We start from the raw sequence: 21708 nt of genomic DNA, 5'->3' as shown, positions 1-21708 counted from the left end.
AAAAAAGCTACACCAACGATCGAGGGTAAACACATCCAATCGACGAAGACCAGAAGAAGATGAGAGAAAGCAACAAAAGTGGGAGGGAGAAGGGGGGTGGACAAACCAGGGCGTGGCACTTTCCAGCCTGGAAGGAGACCTTCTGCCACCTCCCTCGTCACTCTCTTTGGCCGAGTGTCGAGTTTGCCGACTGGGAGGAGTGAGAAGTGAGAACCCAAGCCCAAGGACAGCGACGCGGCGAACGGGTGAAGGAAGGAACTCAGAAGAACTAAGGAACAGAAAGCTGGAAGGAAGAACTGAAGTCCGAAGAAGAAGAGGAAGGAAGAACGCCGCTCTCGCTCTGGTCTTCACTCCTCCGTCCTCTAGACGACTAGACCTATGGACAACTGGACTCTAGTTACTACGGCAAAATGGCGGATGGAGAAGACGTGCTATGCCTATGGTTTTATGGGCTATCCGGCTATGGATGTCAGGGGGACAGTCACAGTCTCACAGAGGCTATGGACAACAGTAGGACAGTCACAGACGTCTTATCCATTACTCTCGTAAGCCGTAATCTACTGGCAAGCGTGTTCCGAGTTTCGAGTAGGCAGTAGGAGAGGGGGCCTTCTTTGGGTTTGGGTCGGCTCTGAACGGGTTAAATGGGTTAAATGGGTCAGACATCTAAAATATGTATCCGACCCAATTAATAAACAGGTTAAACGGGTCAACCTATTTATGATCCGAACCTGTTTAGGCCAAACCCAAACATGTTTATGATGAATTGAACACGGATTGGGTTGGCGGGTCGGGTCATATTTTGCCACCCCTAATTTGAATCCCATGTTGTAGCTGGCGTGTTCACCGAGTTGACTCCACGACTCAATTGAGTCAAGGTAAGGTCGAGGCTAAGTTCCAAGATGCTAAGTTATGGCCAAGTTAGGTGTTACACTGACCCACTCAATTAGTCGATTGAGTCAAGTTAAGTTGAGTTCATGAAAATAATTTTAGACCTAGCGAGTCAGGTCCTGGTCATGTATGAACCCAATCCGAGCATTCAAATTCTGGTTGGAGCCGAAATACATCAGGTTTATACTTCAAGTCAAGTATCTAGCTTTTTTTGTTATAGCTAAAATATAATAATAGATAATTTAAAAATAAATAAAATTAAAAGATCTAATTTAAGCTTTATTTTTTATTTTAAATTTTTTTAATAACATTCAAGTAATTAATCATTTTTAAGTTTCTGTTCCATAATTTTAAAATATATATTCATATTTTGAAAGTATTATAAATAAGAATAAAAAAATAAATAACTAAATTTAAATATTTAAATATAATTAAGTAAAAATAGAGATCAAGAAAAAGGAATCAGTTGAAATGAGAGAGAAGAAGATTAAGGTTTATATAATTCAGATTTTTGGATAGAGCTAGATTGGGTTCAGGGTCGGACTTATTTTTTTAGTGACTAAAATTAAACTCGGATGGTACGTGGGCTGGATCGAGTGAAAAAAATCCAGCTTTGACTCAGATTGGGTCCGATTCTTCAACCTGACCCAACCTACGGGTCTTCCAGTACAGATCAGGTCGGTACCCGGTTGGGTCACGGTGAACCCGATCCCTTGCAGCCATAACTCTCTCTCCGTCCGAAGAAAGAAAAGATGAATTGTAGCAAAAAAAAAGCAAAGGGGAACGCCTCTTTTTCTCTCTCTCCCCCCTTCCTCGTCATCCCGTCTTCTCCTCCCACCACCCAGTCCTCTCCCTCCCTTTCCCTCCCTCTGTACTCTTTCTCTCTTGCTGAGATTCCAATAAATCGAGGGCTAAGGTTTGGGTTTGGGAGATGGGGCAGCAGACGCTGATCTACAGCTTCGTGGCCCGCGGGACGGTGATCCTGGCGGAGTTCACGGAATTCACCGGCAATTTCACCAGCATCGCCTCCCAATGCCTCCAGAAACTCCCCTCCAGCAACAACAAGTTCACCTACAACTGCGACAGCCACACCTTCAACTACCTTGTTGAGGACGGATTCAGTAAGTCCCCTCCCATCGATCTCCCTCCTTGCCTTCCTTTTCCTCGTTTTTTGTAATGATTTTGGACTCTGTGCCTTCTGTTCGCGGATTTACATTCTTAAATGATTCTGTTCTTTCTGGGCGTGACTTCTGGTTGGATTGGATAGGGGTCGATTTCTTGGTTTCCTTTCCAAGGATCGAGGCTTGGATTTGGTAAATTTAGTGGATTGGGTTGTTGCGTGGGCTTCCGGGCATTTTAGGGCCAGGCTTGATGGGAAACTGGCGTGTTTTGACTGATGTTGGAATTATCAATTTGTGATTAGATCTAATATTATAAATTTGGGATGGAATAAATGTTCAACGTTTCTTTCATTTTTCCCATCTTAAAATTAATATGGTAGGATTTATGATATCTAGAGAACAGATTGGACGATTTTCTTCTTGGTTTCTCAGAAGTATATTTTGCTATATTTGTCAGGTTGGTGAGGAGAGTTCATGAGTACTGAAGTATGCTATCTAGCTTCTTTCTTTGTTGGCTACCTGTTTTATATAGCACGTTACGATGAGCTTGATTTGGGACCTTTGTCCTGAGTCGCAGATTTCTATTGTAACTTAGATGAGAGGCAAAGTCTTGCTTATTTCAGTGGTATGTTTGAAGTCTATAATACACGTTACCAAAGGATAGTTTTGCTGGTAACGAAGTGCTTCTAATCGGACTATAATTAGCTACACGACTAGTGACAAATGAGTCGTGTAATGCTGACCAGCCACATACATACTGTATATAGACATGTGTCTCAGCAGTAATGCATCATCTAAACAATGGATGTTTGGATTGAAAGAAACAAATTTCGAAATAAAAATCAGAACACAATGAAAATGGAAATGGAAACTGAATAATCAGAATTGGCATTTATTACCATTCTTTAGGCATCTAATGAAGGATTGCAGAGGAAAAGAACATAAATTCCATTCTATTGTTTGATCTAGTTAGTTTTATTCTAGAACTGGATCAGATTTATATTACTTCTATGTATGTAACATTGACTAAGGAATAGAAACATAGGTTTATGATATTTTTAAATTTGATTCTTAATCAAAATTGTTCATTCCTGTGTACCATAATTGCTGCTTATTAGTTCATATGCAAATATGATTCAATTCTATTTGGTTTCTCAAATCGGGGATGGAATGAAATGGGGATTCCTACTTTTGCCTTATTCGCATGTTTGCTTTATCCAAGATGGAACATAATCTCGTTTTGCCTGAAGTCACCATTCCCTTAAACGATGAAATTGTCATTGCACCTTTAGATGGGAGGAATGGTCATTCCAAATCTTTATATGGATGAATGACTATTTGGTATGATGAATTACTTTGTAGTCTTTAAGGGATGGTATAAATTAATATAATTGTTTGATTTGAGTGTTTGTCTCTTTAGTAATTAGTTCGGATGTTGGTTAGGAATGGAGTGTTAAACACTTTTTAGATACACTTTATTCCGTGGTTAAATGATCTATATATCTTCAAATAACAACCCTGTTCAGATTCATTACTCTCCATAGGAAAAATGCTATGTGCAAGGTTTTAAATATCAGTGGTATGGTGGGGTGTTTCACTGTCTCGAGAGTTGGGACACCACAAGTTGGATAATGGACCGACACAATATAGGACATCCCCCATCCCAAGTATCAAGATTTGGGGCATCCCTTTTCACAAAATAACAGGGGCAACTCCATCCCATGGTATTTGAAACATTGGCTATGGAGCTATAATATGCGCACGTAAAAGGTTCTCGGGCCACCTAGTGCTAGCTTGGCAACATAATGTTCAACTATTCCCTTTGGATAGCACTAATTCCCATTATTCACACAAAAACCCTCACACCACATGGCAAGTGAAAGCATTACATTTTTCCCATTATAATAGAAAAATCACTGCTATTTGCCTAGTCCATCCTGGATAGGTTTATTTAGGAAATAATATATTAGTTGTTATAACATGATGATGACGAATACTGGCCACTATATAAAATCTTGCTATGCATTTGTATTATGTAATGGAGACATCTGAATATGTTAGAATTGTTATAATTTTCTAAATCTATTGTTTTAAACCTCTATTCTTTATTCAAGGGCATTTTTAAAAAAAATAGTAGAAAGTTAATTTTATTTTAGAAGTTAGCTAAATGAAACATCATAATGGAATACCATTTCCTTTCATTTCATGTATTAATTTTGCAAACTGTGGAATGAGAACACCAATTCGGGTTTCCTATTTCTTATTCCATTTCCATTTCAATTTCCGTTTCATTTCTTTTTTTGTTCCTCTAAACAAAACATGATGCAAGTCGAATTAATTCATCACAAAAAAAAAAACAGTCTATCCTGTCAGAATGAGAAAGGTCATTCTTTCCATCTAAGAGTGTAATCATAATTCCTCTATTTGCTGGAATGGTGATTCCAAGAAAAACTTGATAGGGGTGAAAGTGGTTTGGATAATATCCATCCGAATCTATTTTCGTATCCAAATCTACCCGGATATGGATAGAAATTCGAGTAACTGACTAATATCTGTATTTGTATTTGTATCTATTAAAAAAATGGATATGGGTATAGATAGACAACTACAAAGATTCGTATCCGAATATTCAGTTCTATTTGTAACCCTATTTAATTTTATATAGCACCCATGAACTTTTTAGAAAAATAAATGACCATATTAATATGCTATTAACTTGATTTATCATCCACTTAGTAATGTCTTTGATTCTATGGTCACAAAGTTTAATTATTTGAATTATATCTGTATTTATATACATGCTTCCGATATATGATCTATATCTGTATCCGTTTAAACAAATATGAATATGAATTTTTGCATCTGATTAATATCCGTATCTGTATCTATATTTGTCAAACCAAATAAATATGGATATGGATATACTAGTATCCGATCCGATCCGATTTCAGCCCTAAAATTTGATTATGTTACTTGTTATGCAAACAAAGATGGGAATGGGGCCAAACCTGAATTCCCATTACATTTTAATCTTCATTCTGCGAACCAAATGTGGAGTCTTATTCTAAAATTTAATGATGGCCTTGTGAAATTTGATTTCTAATGGATCATTTGTATGGGCAAATGTGAAGCTGGAAGGTTTATCAAATCAAAGCAAGTTGATATTCTTGATGAAATAAAATATCAACCTGTAGAAGCAATTTCATGTTTTATCTGTATGTTTGTTTTCTACATGTATTTATTGTGCTTGTAGTGCATTGCGTATGTTGGCTATAGTAATTGTCATGTTCATTAACTTGCAATCAGTCCCATCCTTGGCATTGATTAAAGTTTGAATATACATTTGCTGGTGATACATGTTAGTTATTTGAATGTGTTGCCTAATCTTTCTTTTTACAAAAGGAATTTTGTCTATCATATGATCCATGCATATTCTGAAGATATTCTTTAGCATTCATTCTTCATGTTCTGTTCAAACATGACAAGCTGGCTCTTCAATCATGGAAGCATGCGGCCTAGCTTTATTGTTGTTATGCCTTTTTCACTTCACATACTGTCTGCTATTTCCATTGTATTTTCTTGCTATTTAAACCACATAAATCATAGAGCATATGAGGTTTTGGAAGTGGTGCTATCTGGTTGATAAGTTGACATTAGTAGGCTAGCCTTATTGAGTTAATGTGCATACATTTACATGCCTTGTTGTATAGAAATGGTAACCTTTGTGGATTAAATAATTATAGCACGTATAGTGCTTGGTATGTATGTACATGTAAAAGTATATAAACATGTATACATATATATGCATATATATACACACACACACACTTGCACATATATATATATACACACATATATATACATAATATATATATACACACACACATATATATACATTATATATATATATACACACATGTATATTCATAGAGACCACCAGGACATATTGAATCTTGGTTCCTAGTCTGGTTTTATAGTGTAGATCATGTTCAATGATTTGGCTCTTGAATTTGGATGACTTATAATTGATTTCGAAGTTGGGTGGACTGATTTCCGATCCACCTCAGCACACAATAACATCTCCCTCTCATATATGTATGTGTGCATATATATGTGTGCATATATATATATATATATATATATATATATATATATATATAAGTGGATAAAAATTTCCATGCATTACTATCGTGATCAGTTGATGCATTATTGTAGATAATGCTTTGTTATGATACTTAGGCAAATCATCCAAGACAAGGTTCTCTATACCGGTGCGTATTGCACTATATCGGTACCAAACGGAGACTCGGTAGGCCAAACTGACCCCCATATCCAGCCTACCGCAAGCATACTGAAATTGTACTAGCATGGTATCAATACGAGATCCAGTATAGAGACGGCGAACGTTGACCTAACATGTTGATTCATCTTTGTGACTTCAGCATTTTAAATGGAGGGTGCTGAAGATATGCATTTTACAAATTTAAACATGATGCTTCTAAATAACCAGTTCATAAACTATTGTATGTTGTAACATGAAATTATGAACTCTATAATTTCCTGGGGATTTTTATGGCTGTTGGATGACCTTATGGCTGCTCATGAAATAGTTGTGACCTAGGTTTTAGAAGTGAAAAACTAGTTACTTGTGTATGATAGATAAAACAAGGCCCGTGCATGATGTAGATAGTGCATATGTTTTAGTAGCCTTAACTTTTTTTGGGCGCGGTATTGAATTTCTTCTTGAAATTTTCGGAATGATCACATCAGAAATGATCTAACAGCAAGAGTTACTCTTCACTACATATAATGGCTAGCCAAGAAATTATCTGTTTTCTTCATTTTTTGGAATGCAGAACTAGGCATGTTGTAGGTTCGATAAGTTAGCATGTATGCATGATTTAGATTGTACTTGTGTTTGAATAGCCTTAATTCTTTGTTGGAGTCTAGTCATTGAATTTCTTCTTCTTTATTTTTCAAAAGTATTACATCACGAATTATCTAATACTTTAAGTGATTTTTCATTGTATATAATGGCTAACCAGGAAATTAGCTATCTATTTTGTAACTTCTTGGGTATTAAGTACCTTCTTCTAGTTGGTGACTTGTGAACAAATTTGAAATATTGAGATGAAAAACTACTATAGTTTGGTCTAAGGTTCGCCGTCTCGGTACCGGACCCCATACAAGTACCATCTTATTACAGTATCGGTATGAGGTATAGTATGAGATAGCGAGGTGTATCGAGTGTAGGTATGATATAAGACCGGTACGGTACCGACCGGTATGGGCAAATATTGGTTTGGTCTTTATATCAATGATTCAATAGAGCATCCCTATTTTTTGATGGAATGGAATACACTTCTGCCCTACCTTGTTTCGACACTTAGGACAAGAGATGTCCTGGAATCTACTTGCGTGGGATGCTAGGAAGGCCTTGTCCCAACACTTGGGATGGTGTCCCATCTTGACATCCTGCAGGACATCCCATTAGGATTTGAATCACTACTTTATATCTTTATTATTTAAGTTGCAAATTTTTTTCTACTAAATTATGACCTAGTCTTAATTTTTTGTCAATTCGCTGTCACTTTATTACTCATTAGTCCGCTTTTTGGCTTTGTCATGTGAAACCACAATTTTTTCTTCTTTTCTTGATCTTTAGCTAACAAGGACTTATATCATCATCTTTGCAACGCTCATTTTTGTGCTTCTCTTTTTTGCTCAATATTTTGATACATGAAAAGATGGACCATTTTGTTGCCTATAAGATTCATCTTCGTCTTCTGGCATCAGTTTTAATGTTGGTTTCCTGTTATATGTATTAAAGTACATTTACGTAATCTAATCTAGCTCTCTAGACTTTTAGCTTTGTTTGCCAAATGTTTTCACCATGTATAAAATTTATGGGATGACACTGCTGCCATCTTAGTGGTTAACATCATTTACAAGTCACATAAGTCATAGCACCATCTTAAAGTAAATGGTGAACTTGCATTGAATTAAAAAAAAAAAAGAAAAAAGAAAATAGATATGGTCCTAGGGTCACTCATGATGTATGGCACTCTTATTGAAAATTCACTTGTTTGACGTGTCTCCATTAGTTTAATTGTGATACTTCCTATAACTCCTTCATGAGTGAATTTTCAAATTCCTACATTGTATGCTTTGTTTTCATAGTGCTTGCTAAATTACCTTTTCTGAACACTTTAACTATTAGAACGTGTATTGATGATATAATGTCCATATATATCTATATACATGTGTCTATATATCCTTTTATTTAATTTTCCTGCTTAAAGTATACTGGCATTGTTGATGTTCCAAGTATTAAATTGAACAGGTTCTGAAATTTTATCAACCTTTCTAATATTTTGTATTATCACACTCCCATATGTCATGGTTAGGTCCTAGTGTGATAATAAGTCAAATTGCATGGATAGTACACATCAAAGGATGTATCGTAATAAATTAGCTCCTGTATTGTTTTTCCTTAGTTTAGTTGGAATTCGTTATTTTATCCAACTTGTGCTTCTTGCCTTATACATCATTCAAGGTGATGACAATGCATCTTTAGAGTGCTTCCTCTATACATCGTTGTTATAAGATGCAGGAAATTATAATTTTTATTTTTCGAAAAATCTTTTATGTATTTTGTAAAAAATATTAGTCGCTTAGTTGTGTTACTTAAAGAATCATTGGACAGCAACAGGGCATATGGAACCTAAGCAAGAGGGGGTCTTAGAGTGCTGATTGCAAGCTGGGTCAGTCTAATAGTTTACAAATCTTGCTTCAAAGTTCAAATAGAGTTGGTTGGCTTTAGAAATACTTGTAATAAGATCTTTAAACTATCAGTTTTCTAGGAAATTGTCTGTAGCTAGACGTGCTCATGGTGTGTAGGGCAAAGAAACCTGCACATGCGGATGGTAGGACATATAGCATAGATTTTTATTCAACCATTCCAACCGGTCTCTCCATGGCCTCATCTTTGTACTTCCCCTTTAGCCTTTCCCTCCTCCTAATATCATTTCCTCTAGCATAGTCAATCTTCTTCATCTCGGCCACCATGTTTTTCACCATCATGCCACTACCTCATCCACACTGATGTTCCCATCTGGTTGTGGCACCACCCTTGATGCCGTTGCCATGTAGTCTGGTAGTACAAATAAACTCGCGAGAAGCCTGCTTGTCTTGCCTTAGTCATGGATGGTGATATTGGCAAAGGTGAGGTGAAGAGCCAGTTGTGGAGGGGGACAAGAAGTGGCCAAATTCAGGCAGTGATGGTGGCGTGGACGGCGGACTTGAGGGGTTGAGGCAGCGCCTATGAGAGCAGTCACAGTCATTCTCTCTCCACAAAGAAGGGTGGTGCAAGAGACTTTGCAATAGCATGGCTAGTGCTGGGGCTAATTGCTTTTGTAATGTAGTATCAGATTATGCCACTCATATAATGGGTAGGTTAAAACAGAACCAGAGATAGAGATGAGAAGTGGGGAACTGGCCATGGATCCCAAGCATTTTTACCATGCATGGAATCGAGGTTTTAGCACGAGTAGATAGATGAGGAGTGGAGGACATTGGCCATAGATCCCAACTGTCACCCCTAAAGCATGCCTCCCACCACCACAGTCACTGCTATCCTGTGGTCAGCAACCGTCACCACAGATTCTGAAAGGTCGAGCCGTTATGAAGTTGATGATGGATGAGAATGATTTATCCTTAAACTGTTTAACCAGTTGCTGTAAATTGGCTTGGGTGGTTAAATGATTTAGAGCAAATCTTTAGGACTATGCTTGGTTTTTGAGCATGTAGGCCTCTCTAACTTGCACGGGTAAGTCTAGCAGGCCTCTTGTAGATAGGAAGTAGTATCTCTACAAATCATGCCTTGTGTACAAATAGTGTTGTGATGTCCTACCGTTGGTAATAAGTTATGTATAAGGAGTTAAATCCATCAAGATAGTAGTATTGATTCATTTATGTGTTTTTTATATGGGGATCTCTGAAGCTTTGATGTATGTAATTTAAGAAAGAAGGTTGAAGTTAGTATCACCTTTTCCACTTTTTTTCTTTTTCTCTTTTTCTTGTTCTTCTCCCAACTTCCAATTTCCTCTTTCTTTGTTTTCCAATTTTCACCTATATCTGCCATCTTTTCCTTCATCTTTCCTTTTTTTTCTATTTGCTTTATAAAATTCAAGGATATGAAAGACAAAATAGCCCCGAGATCATGCAAGGTTAACCCTGTTAAAAGTTGATCAATGGAACCATATCTTTTAACACAAATCTTAATGGTTAAGATTGAAGTCATTTAATTGAGTCATATTCTTGCTTTTATGGACCTTGCATTCAATAACATCTATGTAAGCTATATGTATTTAGATAATGCCACTATTTTTTACGACAGTCACAAAATTCTTACGTATAATGCTCCTAGTGTCATCCATATCTCAAACCTTCCATAATTGATTTAGTATCTTCTTATCATCATTTTTTCTGAGTCTAACTTGTCTAAATAATTATCATAATTTCATGGTTAGACTCAGTAAAGTTTTTCCCTGTATTGCTTTTTCTTTATTTAATTTTTGATGCTTTCAAGTCTTGAAAATCATTGGTTACTGTGCCATTTGATGGGACAAACCAAACACTTATTCTATCTACATAACAAAAAATTATGATCACAGACATTAACGCTTCGTCCCAAACCTGTCTTGCTTATACAAGTCATGATTCTATCTTCAATCTACTGATATTTCTATAATTTCTGTTTAATCTACTGGAAACATGCAATATGTACGCTAGATTGCTAATTGAAATTGCAATTCAAATGACAAATTGCTGGACTAATGCAACCTTACTTATTAATGCTCCTTTTACTTATTAATGCTCCTTTTTATGCTTGAACCCTAGATCTTTATTTAAAAAAATGGTTGCAAGAATTATAGGGAGCATATTAGTTAACCTGCATCCTTTTGTCCTGCAATTGATTGATAATGTGAAGTGCTGTCCTAAATGGATGCACTACATAGCCTTTACTCATTTGTTATCATGGTCTGGCAAAATGTGGAGCCGCAATTTACAGGAAACACACTTGGATTATCGAAAATCTGTTCAGGATAGATACCATCTTATTTACTGATTGGCTGCCATCAAGTGTCTATCCTTTAGCTTTTCATCCATTTATTGGAGCAACATTGGCACCGAATAACTTCTAGAAGTGAAAAATTGCATATTTACATGACTGGTATGATATCTTATTCTTCTAATAATTAAACAAATTTTCCTTTTTTTTTTTCCAAAAGTCAGATTTACTAAACTACACAGGAGTTGCCCATTTTTGCTGAAGTATGACATAATCTGTATTATTGGACAAGTCTTTCTTGATTACGTTTTTTCCCCTTCTTTTGGTTATTTCTTTTAACGTTGTTAGTGGGTCTTGAATCCCCTGTTGTCGCATGCCTTCTAGTTTCAACCACTCTCTTGTACATGAATAATTCATCAGAATATTCTGGAGCTTCAGGAATTCTATATGATTTTTTAACTGTTACATATTGTTTTAAGTTGGACTGCTGATTATAGTTTTTTGTAGTCGTGTCACAGTTGTAGTAATATAATTAGCTTCTTGTTAGCCTATTTGCCAGAATCATTCTCTAACTTGATGATTTTTGATGGTTTGAGGAAGAAAAATACATAATTATGTGCTAGAAAGATAGATGTGGCTTTATTACTGTGGTAGACTCTATTTCGCGATGGTCTAATTCGCTATTTGTCAAGGAGACACTGTTCAAGATTCTATAACCTCCTTGCATTTATGGAAATTCTAAAAGCTTAGAGAATGATTTGCTTACTTAACATCAAGAAAACCTGAACATTCGTATGGAAAGGACTAGTCATTCTATAAGAGATCTTGCCTTAAAAAAGTCAACCTTATTTAAAGTGATACTGTTCACAGGTATCTAATACGGCATAACCCATATGATTTGTAAAACATTTTGATGTGGAGTACAATATGCTGTGTTCAGTTTTGTTGTGTTTGTAGCCTTCTTGGAGATGGCTTGAAGGCTTGATAGAAGATTGTACTTTTGATCCTTGTGGGTCGAATAAATACCATCTTAGAGCTTTTCTCAATTAATTTTTTATAATTGTTAATTATTAGCTTAGCTTTCATCGTGTGGTTAGCATCCAAACTGATGCTAATAGCAGTCATGGTTTGGGATGATGTTGGATTGTTTACTTCGTATCTTTCAACATTTTATGCATAATATCCTATGTTATGTTAAGATGTTGTCTAAAATAATTTTCAAAAGGTTTTGAGGCTGATTTTGTATATATTATTTGGTTATCTTAGTGGTTATTGTGTTACAGGCAATCAATTGTTCGAACTTTTTGTGGTGGTATTGTATGTGGAGTAGGCTATCATACCTTAAAAGTTAAGGGTTCTCTCTCTATGCGAGTGGAGAAAACTCCAAGTAGATTTTGTGGTTGACTTCATGATTATTTTTAATAAAAGATGGGTTTCTTAATCTCTTTATCTCCTTTTTTTCCTTTTACATATTTTTTGTTTTCTTTAATGTTCCATCATCTTTATATACTCTCTTGATTAGCTTGCATCATTTTGGTATCATGCCATTAATCTAAGACATCATCCTACAAAGTATGTTTTAAGATCATAGTAAATACCCGCAGTGCAAGAGTTGCTAGAATCTTGTATAGATTTGCACTGCATAAATTGCAAGGATTGTGGATCGATTATTGTTGGACTTTGTTTAGGCAGATGACATTTGGGTTGAGGAGGGAAGAATAGACCCCAAGGATGCTAGAAATAGGGTAGGACATTGTTGAGAAACATGGAGGTTTGCCTTTAGGGCCCCATTCCTTGGTGGGTAAATATCATGGGGTCAACTTTCCTATAGACTAACTTATCCATGTTCTTATGCTTCTCTAGATGGGTAAGTTATTTTTATAGGTATCATTTATGCATGAAATGGGGAAACGTCTTACCCACCTAGAAGGCAAGTCATATTCCCATCAGCCCAGAAAATATTTTTTTTATTTTGTTTCTAAAATACCCCTAATCCTATTATAATAATATAATAATATAATAATATAATAATACTAATATAATATATTGTATTATAGAGTAATATAATGTCACTCATATATATTATATTATGTTATATTATATTATAATAATAACATATTATTATATATAATAATATTTATATAATAAAGGGTATTATGAAAAATATGGATAGATTTACCCAAGAAAATAATAATGCAAAAGAACATGGACAAATTATTTTTGTGTCTAAATGTTTGCCTGGGAAATACTTACCCAAGAAAATACATATTCCCGGATCAGTTTTTTACCCTCCAAAGAACGGGCCTCGAGCTGCGATGGCTCTTGTACATGCCTAGTAGGATCCAGGATAGGGGAGGTGGAGTTGTAAGCTATCAAAAAATAGTGAAAAAAATGGAATTACTTATCAAGGAGACTGGAGTATTACCTGCCCTAAGGTTGCACTATGATGACTTGCAATATCATTTGAAGCAGTGTTTTGCCTACTGTTCATTATTCCCAAAAGACTATAGAATTGATAGAAAGAGGTTGGTACAACTGTGGATTGGATTAGGATTCATTCAACCATCAAATAATGATATAGATGCAGAGGATATTGGTAACTAGTATTTCAATAGTTTTCTATGAAGGTCCTTTTTTCAGAATGTAGAAAGGATGAAGATGACATTTTTTGTTAGATCAAATGAAAGCAAGAAAAACCTGATATATGAGGTAAATCATTTTTCTCAAATCTTTATGGTAATGCTTGTAGAAGTTTGATTTTCAGAAGTTAGGGCAGGTCATGGTATAGTGAACTGGGCCTTGCAAGCAGTTACTTTTGCTCATTCCTTATTCATCCATTAGTCACTTAACCAGGGTAACTGAGGCACTTGTCTTAAATGTTTAGATAATGTTTTTGGAACGACATGTACTGTTAAAAGTATTAACTTTTGGAGGATGCAGCAGATGTATCTGTTCTTCCAACATGCTGTTATTAGAGTGGAGTGTTTGAAGAAGAGTAATATTTACATTCTTGTTGTTGGAATGCCCCCTCTTCTGGGGGATGGATTTTGCTCTTTCCAAGTTGGAATTGCATCTACCTTTCTGTCCCATCACTTCATTGATTTCTTAAAGTCCTAAAATTATTATAGTTCTCAATCAGCTTTCCAATATTTTGTTACTGCTTGATATTTTTAATAGGTTTGCGCAACCCGTACTTCAAGCCTTACGTTCAGAACTGTAAAACAATTAGGATTTAGCTTATGCTGTTTGGACCCAATTACTGATCTAACCATGACTGAGACTACTTGTACTGCAAACATTAATTATATAAATTCTGTAATTTATTATCTTTTTTTTGTTAACAAGGAATTTGTATTACTCTAGAGAACTCTAATTTATTATCTTTTTCTTGGTTAACCAGGAATTTGCATTACCCTAGACTAGATTCATCTTATAGAATCAGTCCATGCATGTTTCCTAACCAGGAATTTATTTTGTCTTTTCTTTTCTATGAGTAGCTAAGTTTCCCTGTCCTTGGATTTTGTAGCATACTGCGTGGTTGCAGTTGAGTCAGCTGGCAGGCAAATTCCCATTGCCTTTTTGGAGAGGGTTAAGGAAGACTTTAAGAAAAGATATGGTGGGGGAAAAGCGGCAACTGCTTCAGCCAACAGTCTCAACCGTGAATTTGGGTACATTCCCTAGCCGTTCAAAACATCATAGATTTCTGTCTTCTTGTATATCACCAAGTGCTGAAATGCTGACATTTCAGGTCTAAATTAAAAGAGCACATGCAGTATTGTGTGGACCATCCTGAGGAGATCAGCAATCTGGCAAAAGTGAAAGCTCAGGTTTCAGAAGTCAAGGGAGTTATGATGGAAAACATTGAGAAGGTGAGTTCTTTTAACACTTCTGCCGAAAGCTTCAATGAGTTTGCCATATTTATCTTGCATCTGTGCTTGTTGAATAGCTCTTGTTGTTGGGATACATCTGATCCGAATCTTGTGATTCAATGGTTCTTAACGTTTGGTGGCAACCATCTCACATTCTCTGCAGGTTCTAGAACGTGGCGAAAAAATTGAACTCCTTGTTGACAAGACAGAGAATCTTCGCTCACAGGTTTGTGGATGTGGTTTGGTTCTGCATTTGTTTTAGTGGGTTCCTGGTTATGGAGCTGATTATATGCTTCAATTGTGGGTACAGGCTCAAGATTTCAGGCAACAGGGGACAAAGATAAGGAGGAAGATGTGGTTTCAGAATATGAAGATAAAACTTATTGTGTTGGGCATTATCATTGCGCTAATCCTCATCATAATCTTGTCAGTTTGCCATGGCTTCAAATGCACATGAGACTGTACACCTCCCTTCCCCTTCTGAGTATAGTTGTATCTCTTTCTACCATTACGACATGAATACTGGTGCTTTTGTGATGACTAGTGCTGTATCCTCCCCTGTTGAACTCTTTCATAGTTTGTTGGGAATTTGTATGGCAATGCTGATGTATAGACTATTAGAACAGATTATTTCTTGCGACAAAAGTACAGTGTTCTATTGGTGGATTGGTGACGATGTGGGATTCTACATTACTAGTCTCTGCTTTCTAAGATTTTGATGTGATGATTCCCACAGCAGTGCTGGTATCCGGCATGCAGGATCTCCTTCTCATGTATGACAGATTTTCCGGTGAGTTTTAATAGTTGTCCTAGGTGTATGAGTTCTGTACAGCTGCCATTCATCTGTCTGCATGTTGCTTGCAGTATGCTTGATCTGTGCAGTGGAGCTTGCCTGTGCTCGCATTGCTACGCATGGTCCTGCTCCTGCGTTAGACCTGCTCGTTGGGCGGGTCGGGCTCAATCCTAGGTATGGAACAAGATTAGCCAGGTATGCCTGGCCCGGCCTTTAGGCCTAATTCCTAGGGCTGAGCTCTGCAGCTTCGGCCGATAGCTTCATGCCGAGCCCACTTCAAGCCCACATCAATGACCATGGTGGAGGGCAAAGAAATACCTGTTGAAGGTGGAGGTTGAAGGCCACACACGGATGGTGGCGGAGAGGGTGTGGGGTGGTGGTGGAAGGTTGAGTAATACGATGGTGAGGTTGGAAGGGTGGGGGGTGGTGGTGGAGAAGCTTTGGACCTACTTGGAGTAGATGTCTAACCTGGAGGTGTTGATGGTGATGTGGTGCTTGCTGTCTTCCTTGATCTCCACCTCGATCTTGAGCGCATCGTGGTGCCCGAGCAACATGATTTCATAATCAACGATGATGGAGGTAATAAACCCAATGAAATGAGAGGACGATGACCGACCATGAGACTACTAGAGGACTCACACCCTTGAGGAAGGGTGGAGGGGACGAGGAGAGAAGGGCACCTTCTTTGTGGATCATAGTTGGCTCAATTCAAGAGGGTAAGGAGGTGATGCCCTTGTCGCCGCCTCCTTTCCTTTCGGCCGGGCCGTGCACTAATAATCTAGGTCTATGCCACTACAATACACACATATATTGAAAAAAGATCTCAGGATGGGTCGATGTAAACTCAAGCTCGGCTTATATAAAGGACAGGCTCAAAAATTAGCTCCGGTCCCCTCTGAAACGGTCCGGGCTTAGGCAGGCTAGGTGGGCCATTTGGTATTTGAGCAGGTCTATCCTAAATTTGGCACAATTTGCAGTTGCCACTAAATGGACGAAGGTGGCACCTGAAATATGTGGCCATGAGGATCTTGACCACTGTGAAATCGTGCTCATCTAAGATTGAGAAGTACGTTTCTATTTTCAAAAACTTAGTCCCATGTTTTCCATTAGCATGTGTATGAGGAGCATGTGTATATAATTCGTCTTTCACTAGAAGGTTAGTCCTACATGGGGTTTTTATGTACCAAAGAACTTAATTTCCCTTCTTCAGCACCTTTTTCTCCGTACTCACAACTTACATTGTAAATGTTTCCACTTTGCATGAATTCTTGAAGTCCTATTTGGCATTATTTTCATTTTATTTTTTATTTTAAAAATAGAAATACAAAAACCAAGATTAGCAAATATATATGATGTCATTGTTTCTATTTTTATTTTTTGAGAATTCATTTTTATCATTTCTATGATGCCATTAAGTGTCGTTTTAAGTAGCAAGCAGCAAGCAGCAATGTTGTTTGACCGTTCAACCAAACACCCCTCAGTTATCCACTCTTCTCCTCCATCTTAAAATCCCCCCTCCCTACCTCCCTCCACTGTCTCTTCTTGCTATGATTCCAATAAATCTAGCATTAGGGTTAGGGTATGGTAGATGGGCAAAACAGACTCTAATCTATAGCTTCATGGTTAGCAATAACAAGTTCACCTACAACTGTGATAGCCACACCTTCAACTTTCTCGAGGAGGACAGATTCAATGAGTCTCCCTCCCATCAGTATCCCTTCTCGCCTTTCTTTTCCTTGTTTCTTAGTGTGATTTTGGGCATCGTGCCTCCTATTCATGGATGTATACTTTTAAATGCTTCTTGTTTGCTCTCGTTCTCATGGAGACCTTTTGGCTGGATGGGATATAATTCGGTTTCTTGGTTTCCTTTTCCATGTTCTTCTTAGGAATTACTGTGCAATCCCAAGCTATTATAGTGTATCCTAGATGGTTACAGTCAGATCTCATATGGTTACAGTAGAATCTCTAATGGTTACAGCATAACCCTAGGCTATTAGAATGCGATCTTCAGGGACTCCATATCCCTCAGCTATAAATAGACCCCAAGACCCTTTATGAAAGGTAATCAATTAATCCTCAGCTAAATGAAACTCTTTCTCTCTATTTCCTCCTTTATTCCCACTCAAACATCCTTTCTAACTTAAGCATTGAGGGCCTGACCGGACCAAAGCTCCATTAAGTTCTCTGACCTTGTTTGTTGTCTTGCAAATCGATGGAAGCAGTCCATGTCAGCAATCTGGAGGTCGGCAGCAATAGATTAACACCATCTATGAGAAGGTAAACGAAAAGCCATGCCACCCAGAAGGAGGAACTAATCTAAGATGTCTCTTATCAGATCTCAGGGTTCTCTGATAGAGGACACCCTAAGAGAATCCTATCTTTCTTGGTTGCAATTGTCGATTCCACTGCCACTAATTGAGTGCTAACCGGAGAAACACCCTTTAACCTCACTTTCGAAGTAGAAATCACGGGATTACTAGACATAGGAATGCCAACTCACAAGATGGAACATTACGACAAGAAATAAAATTAGGAAGACTTGAAAGCTTAGCAGGACCTTATCGAAAAAGTTCAAGAATGAGATTGGATCTACATGGCCGCGTATCAGTAGAGAGTGGCCCAATATTACAATTCCAAGGTAAAGGAGCAAATCTTCTAATCTAGAGATCTTGTGCTGAGAAGGATACAACCCATAGGAAAAGGATTAAGAAAGCTCAACTCGAATGGGTATGGACCTTACAAAGTTGTCGAGGAAGTACATCCCGGAACATAGTGGCACGAAGCATCTCATTGGAACACCACTACCTCGAACCTAGAACTTTGAAAAGCTAGGAATTTACTATCATTGAAAACTTATTCTTTATTTGAGAAGTAAATTCTCCAATGCATCATGTTAATGAAAGAACAATTCTTTCTCATTTCTTGCAGTTCAAAAATTTTCCGAAGTGGAGAAGGTCGAGCAAATTTTGCTGCTTTAAGGAGCGTTGGAATAAGGAACACCAAACTCCCATAACGACCAACCGATAAGGCAACATGACTATCCCAAAAAACATAGCTCTGGTTGGGCCAACTTTGCCGCCTGAGGGTTTGGGGTCTGAGAAGATCCATCTCTATCATAGCCATCAACTAGAGAGGTAACCCAGTTACCTAAGATCAAAAATTATAGTCAGGCTAACTTTTCCATGCTCTGGGGTTTGGGGACCGAGGAGATACATCTTTATCGCAACCTTTGACCATAATAGCATTCTGGTTGGGCCAACTTTGCTGCCCTTAACGTTTGGGGTCTGAGAAGTTTCATCTCCATCATCAACCACAAGCTATACGTCTCGAGGCAAAATACTATGGTTGGGTCAACTTTTCCACCTAAGGATTTAGGGCCCCAGAAGATTTGTCTCTATTATCGGGCCAACTTTGCTACTCAACAAGGTTTGAGGTCTGAGGAGGTATGCCACTATTGTAGCCATCGACTGTAGTGGCATTCAGAGTGAGCCAACTTTTCTGCCCTCAGGATTTGGGGTCTAAGGAGACATGTTTCCATCATAGCCATCAACCATGATGGCAGCAAGACTACCCATTCCGGCCCTCCCTAGCTTGATCACCCTGCGAGTAGAATCAAAGCCCTACTGCTACGATTTTAATCTTGCTCTTTTAAAAAGGGAAATTAAATGTAGAATACCCCAAGTATAGGGTGTAGAAAAGTAATATACTCGGTGAGTCCGAGATCGAATCCACAGGAATTTGACAGTGAACAAAAACTAAAGGCTAAATAATATTCAGATTGACAAAAATATAACTAAGGCATTAGGATTCAGCCTAGCACTTAATCATGCTTTTCTTAAAATCATCTATTAATCATAATTAAATAGATTTAGTTTTATGGGCAGCATTACAGTAATTCTATTTTAAACTACAGGGATTTCTAAGCATCTGTTATACCCGGGGGAAATAACAAATCAAAGAAAATATATAAGTTTGAAATAATTTCTATAAATTTACTGCACCATAAATCAAATCAAAAACATTAAAATCCCATTGATGATTAAATGAAATACATGAAGAAAATGCTAGGCTTTTCCCTAGCCTTAGCTAGAGAAGATTTAGCTACTCATATGAAATGGAAACATTTTTATAAAAAGGATTAGTAAAGAATAACTTAAAATAAACATAAATCCCTTTTCTTTTTTTTCTTTGGTTCAGAAAACAGGGTGCTCTGTTTTCTTCTCCCGGCTACTTTCTCCCTTCCTCCGTGCCAACTCCCAGGGGAATGTAGTCGGTTGGAGAAAAAAAAATGAAAGGCCTCCCCTCTTCCGTCTGCCTCCACCGTGGTCTCCTCTCCCTTGCTCCGTGTCCTCCTGTCTCCACCGGATGTAAGATCAATCCTCATACCTCTTCTTCACCTGGGTCCTTTTATAGGCTACGGTTGCTTGGGACGGTTTTGAACGCTGATGAGACGCAGCTTGGAGATGAGAAGTTGCTGGGAAACCACGGGTGTTGGGAAGACTCCTCAGATGGCTGGAATTTATTCGCTGGGAAGGGAGTGGAGGACTCGGCTAGATGAAACGATCGAATGCCACGACGCTTGGGATGCTCTTCATGGCTGGGACGGTTCTCTGTTGCTTGGAAGCCAAAAGAGCTTGGGGAGTTGCTTCGCGGATGAAAGAAAGAGCCGGTTTGGCTTTGGATTTCCCTCGCTGCTGTTGGGAATTTGAAGATGAAACGATTGGATGCCACGATCGCTTGGGATGCCACGAAGGTGTCGAAGGAACTTTGGGAGATCACAGAAGCTGGAACGCTCAATCCGATTGCATGCTGCCACGAACGGTTGGAAAATGCTGGGAAGAAATGCTTGGAGATGACGAACGCTGGGAAGCTCCTCACGGATGAATCCTGCTCTGTTCATTGGAAAGTTGCTTCACGGATGAAAGAACCGGTTTGGGAGTTTGGGAGACAGGAAGCCATGCGGAAGCTGAGTGGTCACAAACCGAACGGAAGGGGAGCTTTGAATGAGGCGGGTTGTAGACGTTTGATGCCACAATGCAGGCACTTATGCTAGCTGAAGCACCTGGATACAGTGAAATGGATTGCATGCGGATGACGGGCGGCGTGAGGCTCAGATGAGACGCTAAGGATTTGTTGAGCTCGGAACGCCAAGCATTGGGCTCAAACCCAGCATTATTGGATCTTTTGAATTACTTGCACTCAAACACAAATAAAACATTGATTAATCAATTTTATTAATAAAGATTAGCTCTAATATTAATTATGATAGTATGAAAATTTCACTTTTGTACTCTCATCACCTACCTAATGGCATAAGACCGCCATAGTGGCACAAAGACCACCATGGTGGCAATCAAGGTGCAATAGCCAACTTCAAAGCACGATCGAGCTTAAAGATTCACCAAGTGTGATGATCTGAAAGATTTCATAGTACAATCTCATCTTAAGAGACCAACCTAAATAGAGGTATGCCTAAATATTCAAAGTATTCTTGCTCGATTGCCCAGACCTGTTATATTTAGCAGCTATTTTCCATTGCTCACCAACAAAGAAAAGATAAAGTGTACACATTCATCAAAAGTACTAAATTCATTAATACTTGAAAAAATCTGTAACAAAAAGCAACAGGATGGAAAAAGGGCTAAGAATTACATCAATAGAAAGAAGACAAAAAATAAGGGAGCAAACGACTTCGGTCCTTGGCAGCTTCATCATTCAGGACCTCCACTACTTCAACAGTTGGCATCGGTACAGACTTGTCGGTCATCACCGGTGCAATGGGCTCTTTGGGCACTAACCCCTTAGCAATTGGCTTCCCTGGGACTGGACCCTCAACAGCTGACTCCCCGGTGGTAGGCTCCTCGACCACAGGCTACTCAGAGACGGGCTCCACTATAGCCAGCCACCTCTTCCATAGTGGGTATCGATCCCTCCAAAGTATGCTCCAGGGGTGTGGGCTGCTGT

At 38.1% G+C, this 21708-nt stretch overlaps 1 protein-coding gene across 1 annotated transcript; it reads left to right on the top strand.

Moving 5' to 3' along the window:
* Positions 1–1639: 1639 nt before the first annotated feature.
* On the top strand, positions 1640–15596 carry LOC103717265 (putative vesicle-associated membrane protein 726). Its single transcript, XM_008805583.5, has 5 exons — positions 1640–2009; positions 14609–14750; positions 14831–14951; positions 15115–15177; positions 15262–15596. The coding sequence occupies exons 1-5, from the start codon at positions 1820–1822 to the stop codon at positions 15406–15408; spliced, it is 663 nt and encodes a 220-aa protein (XP_008803805.4). The 5' UTR covers positions 1640–1819; the 3' UTR covers positions 15409–15596.
* The last annotated feature ends 6112 nt before the right edge of the window (positions 15597–21708 follow it).

The sequence above is a fragment of the Phoenix dactylifera genome, chromosome 5 (genome assembly GCF_051530095.1).
Source record: "Phoenix dactylifera cultivar Ajwa chromosome 5, Ajwa_hap1_PhDact_Kaust_v1.1, whole genome shotgun sequence".
Taxonomy (NCBI): Eukaryota; Viridiplantae; Streptophyta; class Magnoliopsida; order Arecales; family Arecaceae; genus Phoenix; species Phoenix dactylifera.
The sequence above is the reverse complement of the archived record's forward strand: the minus strand, read 5'-3'. Positions and strand labels throughout refer to the sequence as shown.

Bases quoted from the DNA above. Each gene is read 5' to 3' on its own strand.
- LOC103717265 (XM_008805583.5), top strand. From the start codon at position 1,820: ATGGGGCAGCAGACGCTGATCTACAGCTTCGTGGCCCGCGGGACGGTG. The intron at 2,010-14,608 runs GTAAGTCCCCTC...TGGATTTTGTAG, and splicing joins CCTTGTTGAGGACGGATTCA to CATACTGCGTGGTTGCAGTT. The intron at 15,178-15,261 runs GTTTGTGGATGT...TTGTGGGTACAG, and splicing joins CAGAGAATCTTCGCTCACAG to GCTCAAGATTTCAGGCAACA.